The sequence below is a fragment of the Nothoprocta perdicaria genome, unplaced genomic scaffold, assembly GCF_003342845.1.
Source record: "Nothoprocta perdicaria isolate Ctin4 unplaced genomic scaffold, notPer1 scaffold_62, whole genome shotgun sequence".
Lineage (NCBI taxonomy): Eukaryota > Metazoa > Chordata > Aves > Tinamiformes > Tinamidae > Nothoprocta > Nothoprocta perdicaria.
Window position 1 is genome coordinate 3,351,197 of NW_020455888.1, and position 15,803 is coordinate 3,366,999.

General features: G+C 37.8%; 1 protein-coding gene across 1 annotated transcript in view; it reads left to right on the plus strand.

The window, feature by feature from the left end:
* The first annotated feature begins 841 nt into the window (after positions 1-841).
* BRCA2 (BRCA2, DNA repair associated) overlaps positions 842-15,803 on the plus strand; it is a 31,290-nt gene continuing 16,328 nt past the window's right edge. The window contains exons 1-10 of the mRNA XM_026049827.1: positions 842-923; positions 1,679-1,927; positions 3,660-3,756; positions 4,216-4,268; positions 4,370-4,410; positions 4,501-4,612; positions 5,554-5,609; positions 6,580-6,682; positions 8,262-9,446; positions 10,310-15,244. Coding sequence (XP_025905612.1) covers positions 857-923; positions 1,679-1,927; positions 3,660-3,756; positions 4,216-4,268; positions 4,370-4,410; positions 4,501-4,612; positions 5,554-5,609; positions 6,580-6,682; positions 8,262-9,446; positions 10,310-15,244 — 6,898 coding nt within the window. The 5' untranslated portion in view covers positions 842-856. The remainder of the gene's footprint in view (positions 924-1,678; positions 1,928-3,659; positions 3,757-4,215; positions 4,269-4,369; positions 4,411-4,500; positions 4,613-5,553; positions 5,610-6,579; positions 6,683-8,261; positions 9,447-10,309; positions 15,245-15,803) is intronic.

The window sequence follows — 15,803 nt, forward strand, 5'->3', positions numbered from 1 at the left end:
CCCCCTGCGGCCGCCCCGGCGCGGGGCCGCCCTCGGCCGGGAGGCTGCGGGGTCCCGCCGCGGCGCCCGGCGGTCCTTCCCCCGAGCACGTGTGGGGAGCTGGCTTCCCCATAGTGTGCGCTTGTGGAGACTTTTTTTATTTATTTTCCTCTTTATTATTATATATATTTTTTTCTGTTGGCGCTGTTTACTCGCTTCTAAAAACGTGCTTTCCCTTCTGCTTTGGTTAGAGAGGCCTGTTGGTGGCAGCCACCATAGGCTGTCCAGTGAAGACAGGAAAAACGCGGCATGAGGAAGAGGTGTTCAAATAAAGTAAACAAACAGGAGAACTCTATGTGGCAATCTTGCCATTAGTTTATATATATATGTATAAAATAATGTATATATAATGTGTGTGTATATATATATATGCAGCTGGCAAAATCTGCAATCTGCTCAACCTAAAGGTGATTTTGAACCAAAGTTTTGGTGCATGGCTGAGAGAGCCTCACTGTAATGATACATATTCTAGCCTCACCTGTACTCATGTGAGTGTATGTAAAAATATCTTGCAATTTTAATGTCCTTCCTTCAGGCTTTTCTTCTGTATTTGCTCAGTTCTTCTATTTTATCCTGTAAAATTCTCCCCTCCTTTTTTTTTTTTCTTGTCACATCCATAATTTATCCCTCTTTCCAAATGAATACATGSACGTCACAGTCCTGAAGTGGACAAGTCTGTGTGTGACCCCCCTACTGAGCGATGCAGTAAAATGAGGTTAATATTTATATTTGTATTGCATGTGCCATTAAATTACTACTGGGTGAAAGTATTTTCCTGTTTTTTTCCAGGTTTTCCAACAAGCTTTCCAGTAATTATATGGATAAGAAAATGGCTTCCAAACCAGCTTTCTTTGAAATATTTAAAGCTCAGTGCAGTGAAACAGGTACAGTCTGCTTAAAGTAAATAACTTATTAGAGTTGCTTTAAGGATGTTGATATTTTATGAGTATTTGCAGTGAACTTTATGTTGCATAGCAGAGCGTTACTCAACTTGTTGGCTCTTCCCTTGCTTAAAATCTTTATCCAGTTACCTACTTTTTAATATATTTCATTTAATTTTTATTTTTAGCATTTTTTTCATAAAGTGTTCTCAGATGCTTCCATGCACTTGTTCTGTTTTGCTTTTTTTATATACCTCTAAACAGTCTAGATTTAGTCTTTGATCAAATGCAGCTGTAGTCATATGATTTACTACTGCTAGAAGGAACCTGTGTAATTCACCAGTTTAAGTAAAGTAAGATATAAACTAAAAGCCAATTAACCTCAAATATCCAGTTGGTGTAAAATTAATTGCCCTTTGTTAGTTTCATTAATGGTTGTAAAATGATGGCAAACCTTCCCTTATACCTTTTTGACATCAGAGTTCATATCTTCCCAGAAACATAGTAATAAAATGCTGGCATTAGGCTCTGCATAGGCTCCCATGGAGTATTAGTTTTCCTATAATTAATAGCAAGTTATGATGTATCCTTCTGATGTGTTCTTATGATGCATTCTGTATCATGCATAGATTGAATATTCCTATTTTATGTCCTGTTTTAATGACACAAAAAATGCCTGCTTAATGTTTGTAATCTTGCCATTTGGTAGGTGTCTGTTTACTTGTTTTTTGTGGTGTTGTGTATATTTTTCTTCATAGATTTAGGACCTATAAGCCTGAACTGGTTTGAGGAACTGACCTCAGAAGCTCCCCCTTATGAGCCCAAATTAGTTGGAGACCTTGATGGTCACACTGAATGGCTTGATGAAGCTTCTTTTAAAACTCCAAAGACAAAACCCTCTGCATACAGCCAGCTGGCTTCAACTCCACTGATTTTTAAAGAGCAAAGTACAATATTGCCACCTTCTCCTTTGTCGTCTCCTGGTAAAGAACTGGATCAGAAAACAAGTGAGTAACTTCTAAAATAAACTTGTGAGTTCCAGAAAAGAGTTCTTTTTTTTTTTTTTTTACATTTTATTTTTGTAGCTGTTGACTAGTAAAGTGATACAAGTCTTAAAAGCTCTAAATAGTGCTAATATAAGGAGTATATAAGCTTCTGAGTGTAACTTGGTAACTGAGAACCAAGCTGAATTTTCTGTCTGATTATGTTTTTTTTTCCTGTCTTAAACCTAACTTGTGAACTATCTCTGAAATCTCTCTAAGAGAGAGAACATGATGTTTATGACACTGAAATACAAGGCAGTCTGTAGGGTGGGCACTCCTTAGTTTTGCTTGGGAAGGTTTGGAAGAACCTTTGCACTTAGAGCTAGTAAAACTGCAACTGATGGAAAGATTTTCCGCTTGAAGAGAAAAAGCTCTGCCACTTCTAAGGGGCAGTTCTGTTGCTGTTTACAGCTCCCAAGTGCATCATGAAAGTGCCTGTCACTCTTGGCTCCTTTTTGGTGTTCCTGCAGTTTGAAATAACCCATCCTTCTTGGACAAATAACTTGCAAGAATTTTCTCAGTGGAGGAATTTCTAGGTCCGTTCTTGCAATATGTTTTGCACATCTATTTTGTGTGTGTGTGTGTGTCCTCCTTAGCTATGAGATAAGCTTTTCTACATAGTTTATTTGTCACTGACAAACATAAGAGYCTCCCAATTATAGGACTTGTTATTAGATCCTAAAGCAAAGGCTTTGGAGGTTTTACTAGCGCTGCTCTTCACATGCACCTTATAACATTGTTTCACTGGACTGTTGTTACCCTGTTAATTCTCCTAACTTTATTGCCAGACTTCTGCTCAACTTGCACATCGCTGGAAACGATTCTGTATCTCCTTAGACTTYTCCAGGGTTATGTCCCTGGTCAATTCTTGACAGCATTTCATAGGATGTAAACAAAGGAACTTTAAACAGCAACTTTTTCTGTTTTGAAATGGTTACTCTTGCTCTCTGTGTGTGGATGTGAGTGTTTCTRTACTCTAATGGTTACAGTGGAAGATGATTTGTGGAATATATGCTATATTGGGGTTGGACTAGATGACCTCTGAGGTCCCTTCCAAYCTTAAGCATTCTRTTGATTACTGTGCTTACTGTCCTGTGTTTGAATTGGTGGTAAACTGGTTGGCAGTTTATGGTCAAAGTGTTCTGCTTTTTTGGTCAGAATTTGATYTCTTTTGATCTCTTTGATCTCTTTTACATACAGATGCACAGTACATGAAAGATTCCAGAAAAAAAWCATTTTAGCAATAGCTCCAGAAAACATCTTTACTTTATGCTGTTCATTTGTATAAGAAGTGTATGACTTAAGTAAACTTGAGGGAAAGCTGGTATGTGTTTGCATGTTTTGAGTGTCTCCTATAAATAACTTATTCAAAACCAAGAAATGCACAGCACAGAATGTCCACATTAAAATGGATATATACTAGATATTGAATAATATCTAGGAAATAYGCTGAACCAGGTATTTAACAAAAGAATAAGGTCTCAAAGGAGTTATTTATTTTGGCCRTACATCTAAAATGTGTTCAGCTTTTTTTTATATACAGAATTTGAGCATCTTCAAAACACTAGAGGAAAGGGTAACACTAGATAAGTTTTGTTACAAAAAGTTACACCTTGCTTAATTTTTTTTTTAAAGCTGTAAACCTGTCACTTGTAGTTATGCAGGGTTTTGCTGATCATCATATTCTCTTTTCCAGCCAAAGAGAATTTGATCAGTCCAAGAATCCTAAGAACAAAAATAGACCAAGGAAATGAAATATTTGCTTCTCCTGTTGGTACTTGTCATGCTGCTAGGTATGTAAAATATGTCAAAATGAATTTAAAATAAAATATATTTTAAACCAAAGGCAGTTATAAAAGCTGATTTGACTGGGAGATTTTTTCAGAGCAGTGGATAATCTTGCATATCTTCTTGTTTGTTTATTATACTTGCATATTGCCAAGAAAGTTGAAAATATTTTTTTTTTAAATTCCCTTTGTTTAGGTGTCCTTGCTTTTTAGTTTTTATGCTCTTGTAATAACTGGCATAAGAGTGTTAACATTATTTATTTCATTTTCTCAAATCCTCAACATCCAAGGCAGGCATTGCAGTTTACATTTGATGATGCAGTATACATTTGGTAAAATTTATAATTGTTAGAGAAAATCAAAGTGGTGTAATATCTTGTACATAATATCTGGCTTAAGTATTTACTTGTTCTTATTTTCAAAAGCTGAGAAATAAAATGAAGATTTTTTTACTTTGTTTTGCAGTCCAACTATTTTAAGGAACCTTTGCAGGACTCCACAGAGAAGTAGTATTCCAGGTGAGTATTTTCATTGTTTATTTTTTACAAAATATTTACAAAGATATTATAGCTGTGGATATAATATGGMTAAATTACATATTTTTGTTAATTTTTTTTAGGACCATATGGAAGCTTGTTTTGCACACCAAAACTTTTGGAGGTAAATATATATTTCTGTGTTTGGTTTTCTTTTTTTCTGAGTAGTATGTGTAGGATTTTGTGTAGAAATAATTGTTAAATATATTTCCAGATCAGAACTCCAAACCGTATTTCTGAAAGTCTGGGAGTAGAAGTGGATCCCGATATGTCCTGGTCGAGCTCTTTGGCCACACCTCCAACACTGGGTGCAACRGTGATAATAGGTAGCTCTGATAATAAATAATTGCTGAGAGTTAGAAACTCTTCTGCTTTTGACTCCAGAAGAACAGAGGTGTTTGAATTTTCTTGACAAAATGACATATTCTTACAGCAGTGCTCAATAAGTGACTTTAAACAGTGCCCTAAAAGGGAAAAAATCTCAGCAGGGATGGGCTGCTGAATTGAGCTGTTCCCAGGGCCAATGAATTGTGCCACTTTGCCTGTTCATGGCTTTGGAAATATGTAACTTGAAAAGGAAGTCTGGGGAAACTGTTCTAGCTTAGAGAAGCTCTTGGGAGATGAGGTCTGGTTCARGTGTTTCACTTTCTAGATGAGCATGATATTTTACAGACGTGACACCCATTTTCTGTGCAGTCACCTGCAAAAGGAAAGAGTAAAAAAGAGAAAGCTSTTTGGCTGCTTCAACAGAGGGGTTCAAATTACTAATCTTCATACCACACAGGAATCCAGATGCCATGTTGAAGAAATGTGATATTTCAAGAGATTGCTCTTAAGCAAGCTTAAAAATAGSATTTGCACTCCTTTTTGTAGTATAGATGAATCATTTAACCGCTGCTGAGAGAGGGAAAGCCAATGTATAATCAAATTCTCATCAGTGTCTTGAAAAATGTATCCAGATCATGTGAGAAGTAAATTAGTAGAGCAGTGCCATGAACAGCTGCTGGAAAGGGTGATAACTGCTGTATCTCCATACCAGCAAGCATGCAGATAATCTCACTTTTAAGGTTTTTTCTTTTTTCTTTTTTTTTTTTTTTTTAGCTAAATTTGAAGTTAGTCTTTAGGGGGCTATTTTGTTAGTTTACAGTTTGCAGTTGCATTTAAAATAATCAAAAGAAAAACCCTGTCAGAATCCCAGCTGTATTTGAATACATACAGCCAGTCACCTAAGAACAAACGAATTGACTTGTCTCTCTCCCTCTTAAAGCTAGGGAGAATGATTCCATTTCTGAAGTAAGGCAACAAGATGACAGAGCTGAGGTAGTAAGTAAATTCAAGAACTACGTTATTCTTTAATTATGATAAAGTGTTTAGTTGCATACTCAAATTAATTGTTTTTGGCTTAAGGAAAAAATCTGTCACTGTCATTTTAGGCTCTCTTTTCTGGCTATTTTTAAAAATTTCTTCTCACAAACCTAGACTTGAAAAGCCTGGCTGTAGGCTCTGCTTTCACAGATACAAGCCCTTTGAGAACTCTCTTTCCTTCTTAACTTGGATCCAGCTGCACTGTGGGTCATTCAAGCAGAAATCAGCTGTAGGGACTGCAAAATGCTGCTTTGCTGTAGGATCGTTAGTTCCTGRGTTTTCCCCACCTTTTGTCCCAGTTGAGAGTTGTTGTTTGCCCTRTTATCAAAAAAGCTCCTGAGTTTAACCACTGGCCACGAGTTAAAATTGAGTCTTAATTTTGGTTCTTTTATACATGTGTCGTTAGGGAAGAGAGAGGGCTGGCACAATTGTAATTTCACTCTGTATATGTGAGCCTTTAGTGATTACTGAGACTGAAAAGCAAGGGCAATGCTAATGTGATTCAGTTACAGATTTACATTTCATTCTTACTATCTGAAACTTCACAGTTAGCAAACCAACCGTTGCTAGTTAAAACAAATTTCTCCTTTTTAGTTCCCTTTTTTTTGGAGGGGCTTATTTATAATTGTAGTATACGTATATATTTAAAATAATTGTAATATACTTATATAGCATAGTATATATACTATAATATTATATAACATAATACACTTACTACAGTAATTATAATAATAAACTAGTGAACTCATTCACTGCCCTTGAATTAGTGTCAATTTATTTTCAAGATAATCAATTTCCCTTGGGAAAATAAAACTACATTTTATTTTAAGAAGTACAGAATTACTCATAGTAAATGTTTAGTGTTATATGCTTTAATGTTAAGGTGASCCATACAGTGTATGTAACAGCTTGACCCCTGGGTTTATAGGTGTCGCATAGTTTTTTCTCCAAACCTAATAAATGTCCTGGRAGGAGTGATACAAGTGTACAGTCTGTACCAGAGGCAATAAAGCCAGATCAGGAAGATTTGGGTGAGTATTGATGCTTTTCTACTGTTACTAGGCATTTTGTGAAACAGAGCTGAGGATGAAGTTGTGATATATGATTTTTAGCTAATCTTACAGTTTTTCTCTGGCAGTCATRTATTTCCGTCTCCTAAATTGATTCTACTTTTTAAAAGTAATTTTGCCATAAAAAAGGAAATCAATTTCTGATGGGTCAGCGAGTTAGATGAGATTACCGTGCTGTTGGATAACCATATTGGTACTGGTGTAAGTGAAGGGGAACAACAGTGTCTAGAGGTGTGAGCTTAGAGGGMAAAAAAGGCCTAGGCTGAAGGGGGAGCAAGACCATATTTTTGACTCTCTGATTGGTTTATCTTTATCATGCAATTTCAACCTAACAGTCATGTGGTCTACTTGTTTTTTAGTCTTTCTTTTTTTCATTTGCTCTTTTGTAGTAGGAAAAGTCCTTTAGGAAAGGGGAATCAAAAAATACTTGACCAGCAAAAATTTCTGAAGAATCAGTTCAGGAATTGAGAGGGAAGAATTGAAGTGCTGGGGGGGTCAGGAAACGTCACTGCTTGCAGAGGGATGTGTGCTATGTGTTTGTATTTTAGTCTCAGACATGAAGGATGAAAGAGAAATTGTTGCTAAACCTCAATAGTTCATGGCCAATGTAGTAATTCTAGAAGTGAAGGGCAAATTGATGCCTGGTGCTGTTTTACAAAATACATTATCACAGCCCATAATGCTGTGGAAAAGTCTAGTTACATTTTCCCTAGCAAAAAGAAGCGGAAGAAACTGTGGCTTTCAAAGTTCACAATAATGTCTGTAAGTGGCTCTTTTGATATCTTCCCCTTTTGATAGCATTTAAGTTGTCAAAGATACAGTGTTAAGAGAAAGACAATTTTGTTGTCTTTTGTGATTTCAAGGYGAAAGGATGTGGGCACAGAATTTGCTTTAGAGGAATGCACTTTTAATGCACTGCCTGTTTCTGTATATAAGTATATATGTGTATATAAGTATATAACAATATATACTCATAAGTATATAAGAATATACTTATTTTCATTTTTCTAATATTTCTGCCCATAGTTTGGTATGTGTGWAAACTGGCTAAGCAAATTCAAAAATCCCTGTAAATACTTTAATATTGTACATGGAAGGAAAAGGCAAAGCTCGGTAGAATCATTCTTAAATAATTGTTCCTTTAACTGCCAACTGCAGATGAAATTAGGCATCCCACAATCCGGTATAAATTTCAGAGGGAAAAATCTAGACAATTATCTAGTAAAGTTTCCTACAAAATTTATTGTCTTGAGGAAAAGAGCAAATTTTGTTTTCAAAAGTTTGACTTCATTTTGGAAACCTGCTTAGGCACTGCAGTCTTCAGGAGACCAAGGGCAGCTGCACATGTCTCTCATCTGCCTTCTCCAGTCTCTAACAGCAGCTCTTGCAGAATAGCCTCCTCTAAAGGTGCATACATTTATCTCCCTCCCAAGTAGAGGCAAATACAGCTTTGGATTGTATGGTAAAAAGCACAGTGCTGTTTCTCAAGGTCTTTGCTGTAACTTGATCTTTTTTCTGTGTCTTCTCCCTGTCTCTTCAGAGTCTGAGAAGACACTGGGTGGCTCCTTTGGAGACTTGGAGAGCTTTGAGGATGCGCTTGGCGAGCCTGCCAAGGCCCAGGGAAGCCTCCTGCTCATGCCAAACGCCCTGGATGCAGCAGAGAGACATGAAACAACCACAGACAAAGCACATGGAGAGGGCAACATTTCTTCTGAGCAGTGCCTTAGAAGACACRCTGGCAGTTCACAGGAAGTGGTAACAACTAGCTGGACTGGAGAAAAGCACCCTGAAATGAAGGAGTCTTTATTTCAGAAAGCTGATGAGGATTGGAGGTGTGTTGAACGTGCCTGCTTAATAGGACATGAAAAGGAATTGGAGTCATCTAAGATCACAACAGATGTGCAAGATAACAGAACACAGAAGTCACCTGAGAACAAGAGGCTTGTGAAGGAAGACCTGTCGTCTTCACCCAGCCAGTGGTCTCAGCTGAACTTATCTGGTCTGGATGTGACCCACTTGGAAATGTCTCTGTGTAGCCCTCTGCCATCTGACTTGAGCAGAGAGAATAATTTAGATGAGAAATCAGCACTAATGACCAAAGAGGAGGCTGAAGAAACATCTTTACCCAGTACTTCAAGTCTTTTAAAAGCACAAGAGCTGCTGAGTGTCAATTTGTCAGAGAAGCACTATGAAATGAAGAATTCTGAGAACAATCCAGCACTGGAAATACCTCCAGTAACATCGGTGTCCATGAGTATTCAAGATTCAAAGTTAATAAAAGGATTTGCTGCTGAAAAGGTTTCTAAAGTGAGCTTTTTGGACTATAATTCTATTTTAATTGAGAGTACAAATGTCACAGAATATTCTGTAGTCTACAACAGCAGCTTTTCCAGGCATTTAAAAGCAACTTCTAAATCCGTCATAACTGATGTTCTGTCTCATCCACTTGTGTGTAGCCCTACAGCTCCAGATAATTGCAGCGACCTACATTTAATGGATAGTGAAAATACTTTCACAAAATCTGACTTTAAAAGGCTGAATATGTTATCCAGCTTGAAAAAAAGATCCCAGAGATTTATTTATAGAATAAATAACACGTTACTCTTTCAAGAAGAAAAAATTCAGAAAGAGTTGACCTCTGAATTGCCTGTTCACTCATTGCCATCGTCAGAACTTGATTCATGTGGATTCAAAAACTGTCACGTGGCCACAGGTCATGATCAAGGTACAGCACTAAGCATTTTTTATTGGTGGGGAATTTTCTRTTTACTTGTAATCAGTGATAAAGGAGCTCTGCAACTAACAAGTCTGATAACCAGGAGTTGGCATCAGTCTGTTAATGATCATAGTGACAGAATAGCATTCGTATTGTCAAGTAGTCCGGTGGTGACTCAGTCTCAGACCAGCTTCTGGAGTAGCAACTGGCACCATGAACCATTATCCTAATTGATAAGCTCAGTTATCTTCGCCCTTGCTGTTTAGATAAGGAGAGTGTCAAGTGTCTTCTTCCTTTTGTAGATGACTTTTAAGACAGCATAAAAATGTTACCATTCTTTGACTATTTTTCTAAAGTTAGAAAGTTTCCATTTGTAGATCTGTTCTTTCCAGGATCGAAAGATTTTTTTAAATTATATAATATATATAATTTATGTATATGTGTATATAAATTACATAATGAAAGCAAGCACATACTCTTATTTTTAAAAAGCTGTTGTTCTTGCAGAATAGTTACTTAATATGAGGAATTGAAATATTTCTCTTTAAAGCAGAACCTTTGTTGAGACGCAAGGAATGGAAGTCTGTCTTTTCAAATTAGATTCCAGCTACAAATCAATTATTTTAAGTGATGGCATTAACTGTAGGGTACTCGCTTCTGACTATTAGAACATGATTAGATCAGACAAAGCACCAACCTTGTCAAGATTTTCACTTTTGGAAGCAAAAGCAGTATTTATAGTAGCAGTGTGAAGCATATGTATCTTGTGAATTAGTCAATTTTATGAAAATTTTAATTGGCTTTTTTTATTATTATTTTAATAAATGATAGCTACTAACATGTTTGTTCTGTAATGTCTTTTTCTTTCATAGGCTGCCTGATTTCTCCTGAGAGAAAGCATTTTCAATCAAATATCAAGGAAAATAATTTTGGCACTTGTACCATAAAAATGGATATGATGGGTAATTCATCTGCTAACACCCTCAAGAACAGGCTGAAACAACAGGAGCTGAAAGACATGGAGGAAAATGCAAGAGAGCATCAACCTGTCACATCACTGAAATGCTTAGAAGTATCAAATACTTTGAAAGAAAACACGACAGAGGCTTTAAATAGTGAAAGCATTTCAAATATAAAACGTAAAGTTCTAACTTCAGCACGCCTTGCAGCAAGAAGGCACTCCAGGCTCCTGCCTAAAGGCCACTGCCTRGAGAGAGGCAAGGAGGAGATGTATAGGGGTACCAAGGTGAGTGATGGAGCTGTTGTGCCTCAGAGCCCTAAAGGGCAGCCTGCACAGCCCTCTCCTCTTGGTGACAATGAATGCCTGGTTGATATGSAGCGTGACACAACACCCGTGACAAGCTGTAGTTTCGATAATACCTCAAGTCAAATCAACTCTGCCATAAGTAAGGTCAGTAGTAATTGCTGGAATAAAACATCAGCTGGAAAAAAGCCTGCCACAGACCAGTTGTCAGCAGCTGAGCATGGAGAAGTACTTGCATCTTTGGGATTAAAAGGCTCCGAAAAGTGTAATACTCAATTAAAACATGGGGAAAAATTAGATATAGCTTCCTCTTCAGCAATTGTAGCTTCCAGTCAAGATGTAAAGTCAATGGAAAATGAGGAAGGCAACCTTCAAACAACTGCTTGCAATAATATAGATGTAGAGAGCGCCAAAGAATTGTTGGATTGTGCAGCTGATAATTCTTTAAATAAAGTAATTTCAGAAAACGAGAAACAGGCAGGTCTTTTTGAACAGGATATATCTCAAAAAGTAAGACCTTKTCTGTCAAAGGAAGTGCCAGGACCTAACACTGAAGCTAAACATTACTTAAAGAAGACAAATGTAATTCCTTCCAAAATTATTGCATCGTGCAAAGATACATATTCAGTAAAACCTGTATACTTCGACAAAAATCCAAATGAGAACCTAGAACATAAAGAGAGCTGGTCAAGAAGTCTAAATGAATGCAATTTAAAYCTGAGCTTTGGTGGCTTTCAAACTGCATCCAAAAAGCAGATTAAATTGTCTGAAGAGAGTTTAGCAAAAGGCAAAATGTTATTTAGAGAGATTGAAAATGAATGTTTTGAAGCCTCTTCCATATCAAGAGTCAGAAATACTTCAGATCAAGTTAAAGAGGAGAAGTTTTTCTCACCTGTGAAAAGCAAACTGGATAGTAACTTACCTGATTCTTTAGATTCACAGGCAAGTTTTCTTGAACCAAGGCATATACAGTTTGTTCCACATAAAGTTGATCTACATATGGATTTTCCTGTAAGTCAACAGTCCTTGCAAGAACCAAGTCAGGCTTTGACAGCAAGCCAAGAAGCTGAAATTGCTGAACTTTCTAGTATCCTGGAGGAGACTGGCAGCCAGTTTGAGTTTACCCAGTTTAGAAGGCAAAGTAACATGTTACAAAGCCATGTTACTCAGCACTTTGGAACTGCAGAAACAAGTAGAACAACAAATGTAGAAAATACTTCTACAGTATGGAAAGATACTGATTTTTGTAATGCTCTTAAATCTGAAAATCGAGTACGAAATAGCAAGTATTGTAATAAGCAGGAAGACACTAAYGAAGAATCTGATATGATGGAATGTGAAAAAGAGAACAAAGGGWTTTTCCATAAAAATAATGACGTTGCTTTTACTCACTTAGATGGACATGAAAGAAGCATCTCTGGCAGTCACAGCTTTCCCATGCCTGTACGGGACAGCTTTTCTAATTTTGTGGGCTTTACTTCAGCTGGAGGTAAAAAAATAAATATTTCTAAAGCAGCTCTCACCCGGTCAGCAGAGCTGTTCAGGGACTTGGATGATGATAACTACTTATTTAAACCTTCAGAAACTAATGCCAGATGCCAGAGTTCAAATGRACATAAGTTTTCTGACCAAACCAGAGGAAAGACAGCTTGTGTTAGAAACTTTAAAAATCCTGATCCCTGCATAGTTTCTGTTTCTCACCATTCAGAGAAAGAATATGAGGAAAATATTAGGAAAATACCATTTAGGGGAAATACAGAAAATTGGACAAAAAGGTCAAGAAATGATGAAAATGTCAGTTTTAGTCGTACTGACAATGCCAGATATTCTGCCTCTGAAGCTGGAACCAATCTGTCAGCCACTGAAAAAYACAACCAGCATCTGAAAACTTCTAAGCAACTTTGGACTCAAGGAGATTGCCCAGTTGAAGGTATTTTGCAGGAAGACTCCTTGGTTGTGATGTATCCAGGAACTGCTACTGCAGCTGGAGAAAAACATAGTTTAAACRTATCTAATGAAAAGGAAAAAACAATTCCTAGTGAGAAAGGAGAAGAGAGAAATCCAGAAGATAAATACTTAGCACAGAGTTTGCAAACTGCAGCTAATGGTGATTCGTCTGATTCTGTTTACTTGCTCAAGGTAAAATGTGGTGAAAAAGATGCAAGTGTTTCAGAGAACTCCAATAAACAAAASACAAGCAGTAGAAATGTGGAAGCAGCAGACACTGCCCTTGGAAAGAACCTGTTTGTGRATCACAGCAAAGCAAAAATAGGCTCTCAGCATGATCATCAGATACCTTTTCAGCAAGAGAGAGATGTTGAAGAAAATGTGGTTAATGAGATTTATCCATCTGGTTTCCATACTGCCAATGGCAAGAAAATAACAATTTCTGATGAATTTTTGGCTAAAGCCAAACAGTTTTTTTCAGAAGAAAATGTTTTAGGAAAGAGGCAGAATGACGATTTTGAGCACCCCTCAAGGAAAAGGATATGTAGTACAGACTGTGTCAAAGACTGGGATTCTGGTATTGAAAGCACTGCTAAGTGTGATCCAGAAACACTTGATTGCAGTGAAAACTTKCTTCATAAAGAAACTGGAGATCAGTTTAAACGGGCAGTAGAGCAGAGTCCCCTTAAACAAACTGTTATTCTTGATTCAGTTCAAAAGGACATGTTTGTTCATGTAGATAAAGATTGTGAAACAAATGCTGGAATTGGACCTGCACAAAAAGAAGCTGATGTTCGACTTGGGAAGTTGCAATTAGACTATTTGCCTGGAAAGGACAGCGATGCTTTAGGTGGAACTTCGCTGTCTGAGGATGAAAAAGTGTTTGGTGATGGAGATGAGGAATATCTGGCCAAAAACAGTGGTCATTCAGAAAACATACATGTTTGTCCTGGGCAGTCAGCTGCAGCTCTGTGCTTAATGAAAGAATCCAATGACCTTGCAGATGGTTCTGTGCCTAGAGATGCAAAAAATGGTATGTTTGAGGACAGTAAAAATAAATCTAAACCATCCCTCCTCTTGACTTACAACAATAGTGTTCCAAAAAGTAGCTCTTCCCATTTGAATTGTGACAGTAAGGAGGTTGGCTTGGAACAACTACATGAATCTTGTCTTGATGCAAACTGCTTTGCAGACACCACGGTTAGTGCTCGCCAAGAACGGTCCCGAGCTGGTGGTCTTGGAAACGAAGCTGATTTGACCAGATTGGAAGAAACATCCCATAGTTTTAATCTTGAAAAACAAATGGCTGGTTTGAAACCTGTTATGTTCACTACAGCCAAAGGTAAAGCAGTTGCTGTTTCAGAAAATGCATTAGCAAGAGTCAGACAAATATTTCAAGAAGATCAATCTGTAAAATCTGAAACTAAGTCACAAACTAATCAGATAGAAGTTGTTGCAAAATCATCTTTCATCGGTCATGCTGAGTGTCCCGATTCTACTAAACTCTTAAATGATGCAAAAAATGGGGAGACTAATTCAGTCATTAAGTTAAATGAGAGTACAGGTGAAAATGGTCACCGTGACCAGGTGCAATTTAGTGAACAGAATGTGAAGCTTTTAGGACACCTGCCCAYGCGAGATAAGCAAATCAAGCAGCCGGTTTCTTCTGTAAGTAATCTTGGATTTTTTAGTACAGCAAGTGGTAAACCAGTGCAGTTATCAGAAGAGTCACTGAGGAAAGCTCGGCAGCTCTTTTCGGAAATGGACAATAACAGTTCCTCACATCTGCAAGAAATCCTTCCAGTTGAGGAAGATGGTAGAAAGWCTGAAGTGGGCACAGAAACAGTTCCTAAAAAAACGGGGCTGGTGGTGCCGAAAGGGAGAGCAAATTCCGATGCTGGCTTGGATTTACCTCCTGCGTTTGGATTCAGCACTGCAAGTGGAAAGCAGGTAAAAGTCTCTGAAAATGCCTATCGGAAAGCTAAGGCCATTTTAAAAGATTCTGATGACTTTGCAAGCAATAGATTTTGCTTTGCAAATCATCTTGGCTCAACTGAAGAGAGCGCTGAAGCTATGAAACCTGTTACTGATKGCAGTGATGCAGCCAAGATAGCAGATAAAGTGATCTCAGAAGCCAAAGCTGAAGAAAGCTTCAGTGAAGAACTTGAATTGGAAAACATCTATGCAGAGGAAATAAAGCCCCTTGCAAGCACTTGCCATGTTAAAATGCCTGAGTACATTCCACGTAGTATGAAAAATGAGCAGCTAATGTTATTTAAAAATAGTTTTCAGCAAGAGGGGACTTGGCCTCTAGGAGAAGGGAGGCAGAATCTGGAGCAGGGGTCGAAGGCTGAAGCAGTTTCACACGGTTCTGTTGCTAAAGCAGAAGTGGACGTTAACCGGGCCTGTTTCCAGCCTCCACAAACTCGCCTGGAAGCGGAGGCAGTAGAAAGTGCCAAAGCTTTTATGGCGGATGATCTTTCAGAGGCTGGAGCACGAGTTAACTCCCTGCCATCCTTCAGCGGCAAAATGCGGGATAAAAGCTTTCCAACTAGGACGTTTGGGAAGAGGCGCCTGGAAGGATGTGCCTCCCTAGGTAAGTCTTTGTCTTATATATGTTCAGCTTCATACCTCCATATTGGTGGACATGTTTTTGCCTTTTTCTTTTTTAATATTTTTTGTCATCTAGAAAAATTTTTGTCTCTTGGTGTCAACAACAAAGTTCTTGCTGCAAACGAGGGTTTGTTCACTCTTTCCTGCTTAAAATGTGTAGTATAAGCCAGATTTGTTTACTAACAATCCTGAAGCTGTGCAGGTTTTGCTCTTCTGTGGAAACTCCAGTTGTCATTTAAAKGTATGGAAAAAAATATTATTTCTTCTCTGAGGAGATGGTTTTAATTTCCCTTCTTTCCCTTCTTCCCTTTCCACAAGTTCTGGTAAGAAGGGCAGGGAGGCTGGTGCAAGAAAGTTCGGATAAGCGTGGGAAGGCAGGTGGGACTCTACTGCAGCCTGCTTTGGTTTCCGTGTGTTTGTGTGTGATGTTTGGTGTGGCTTTTCTATTTGTGTGAACTGTGCAGGGACCCCTTGCAAAAGAAGAGTTAACGAAGTATCTCTGAACTGGAAGATTATTCCAYGCATGTGGAAGTGTGATCTGA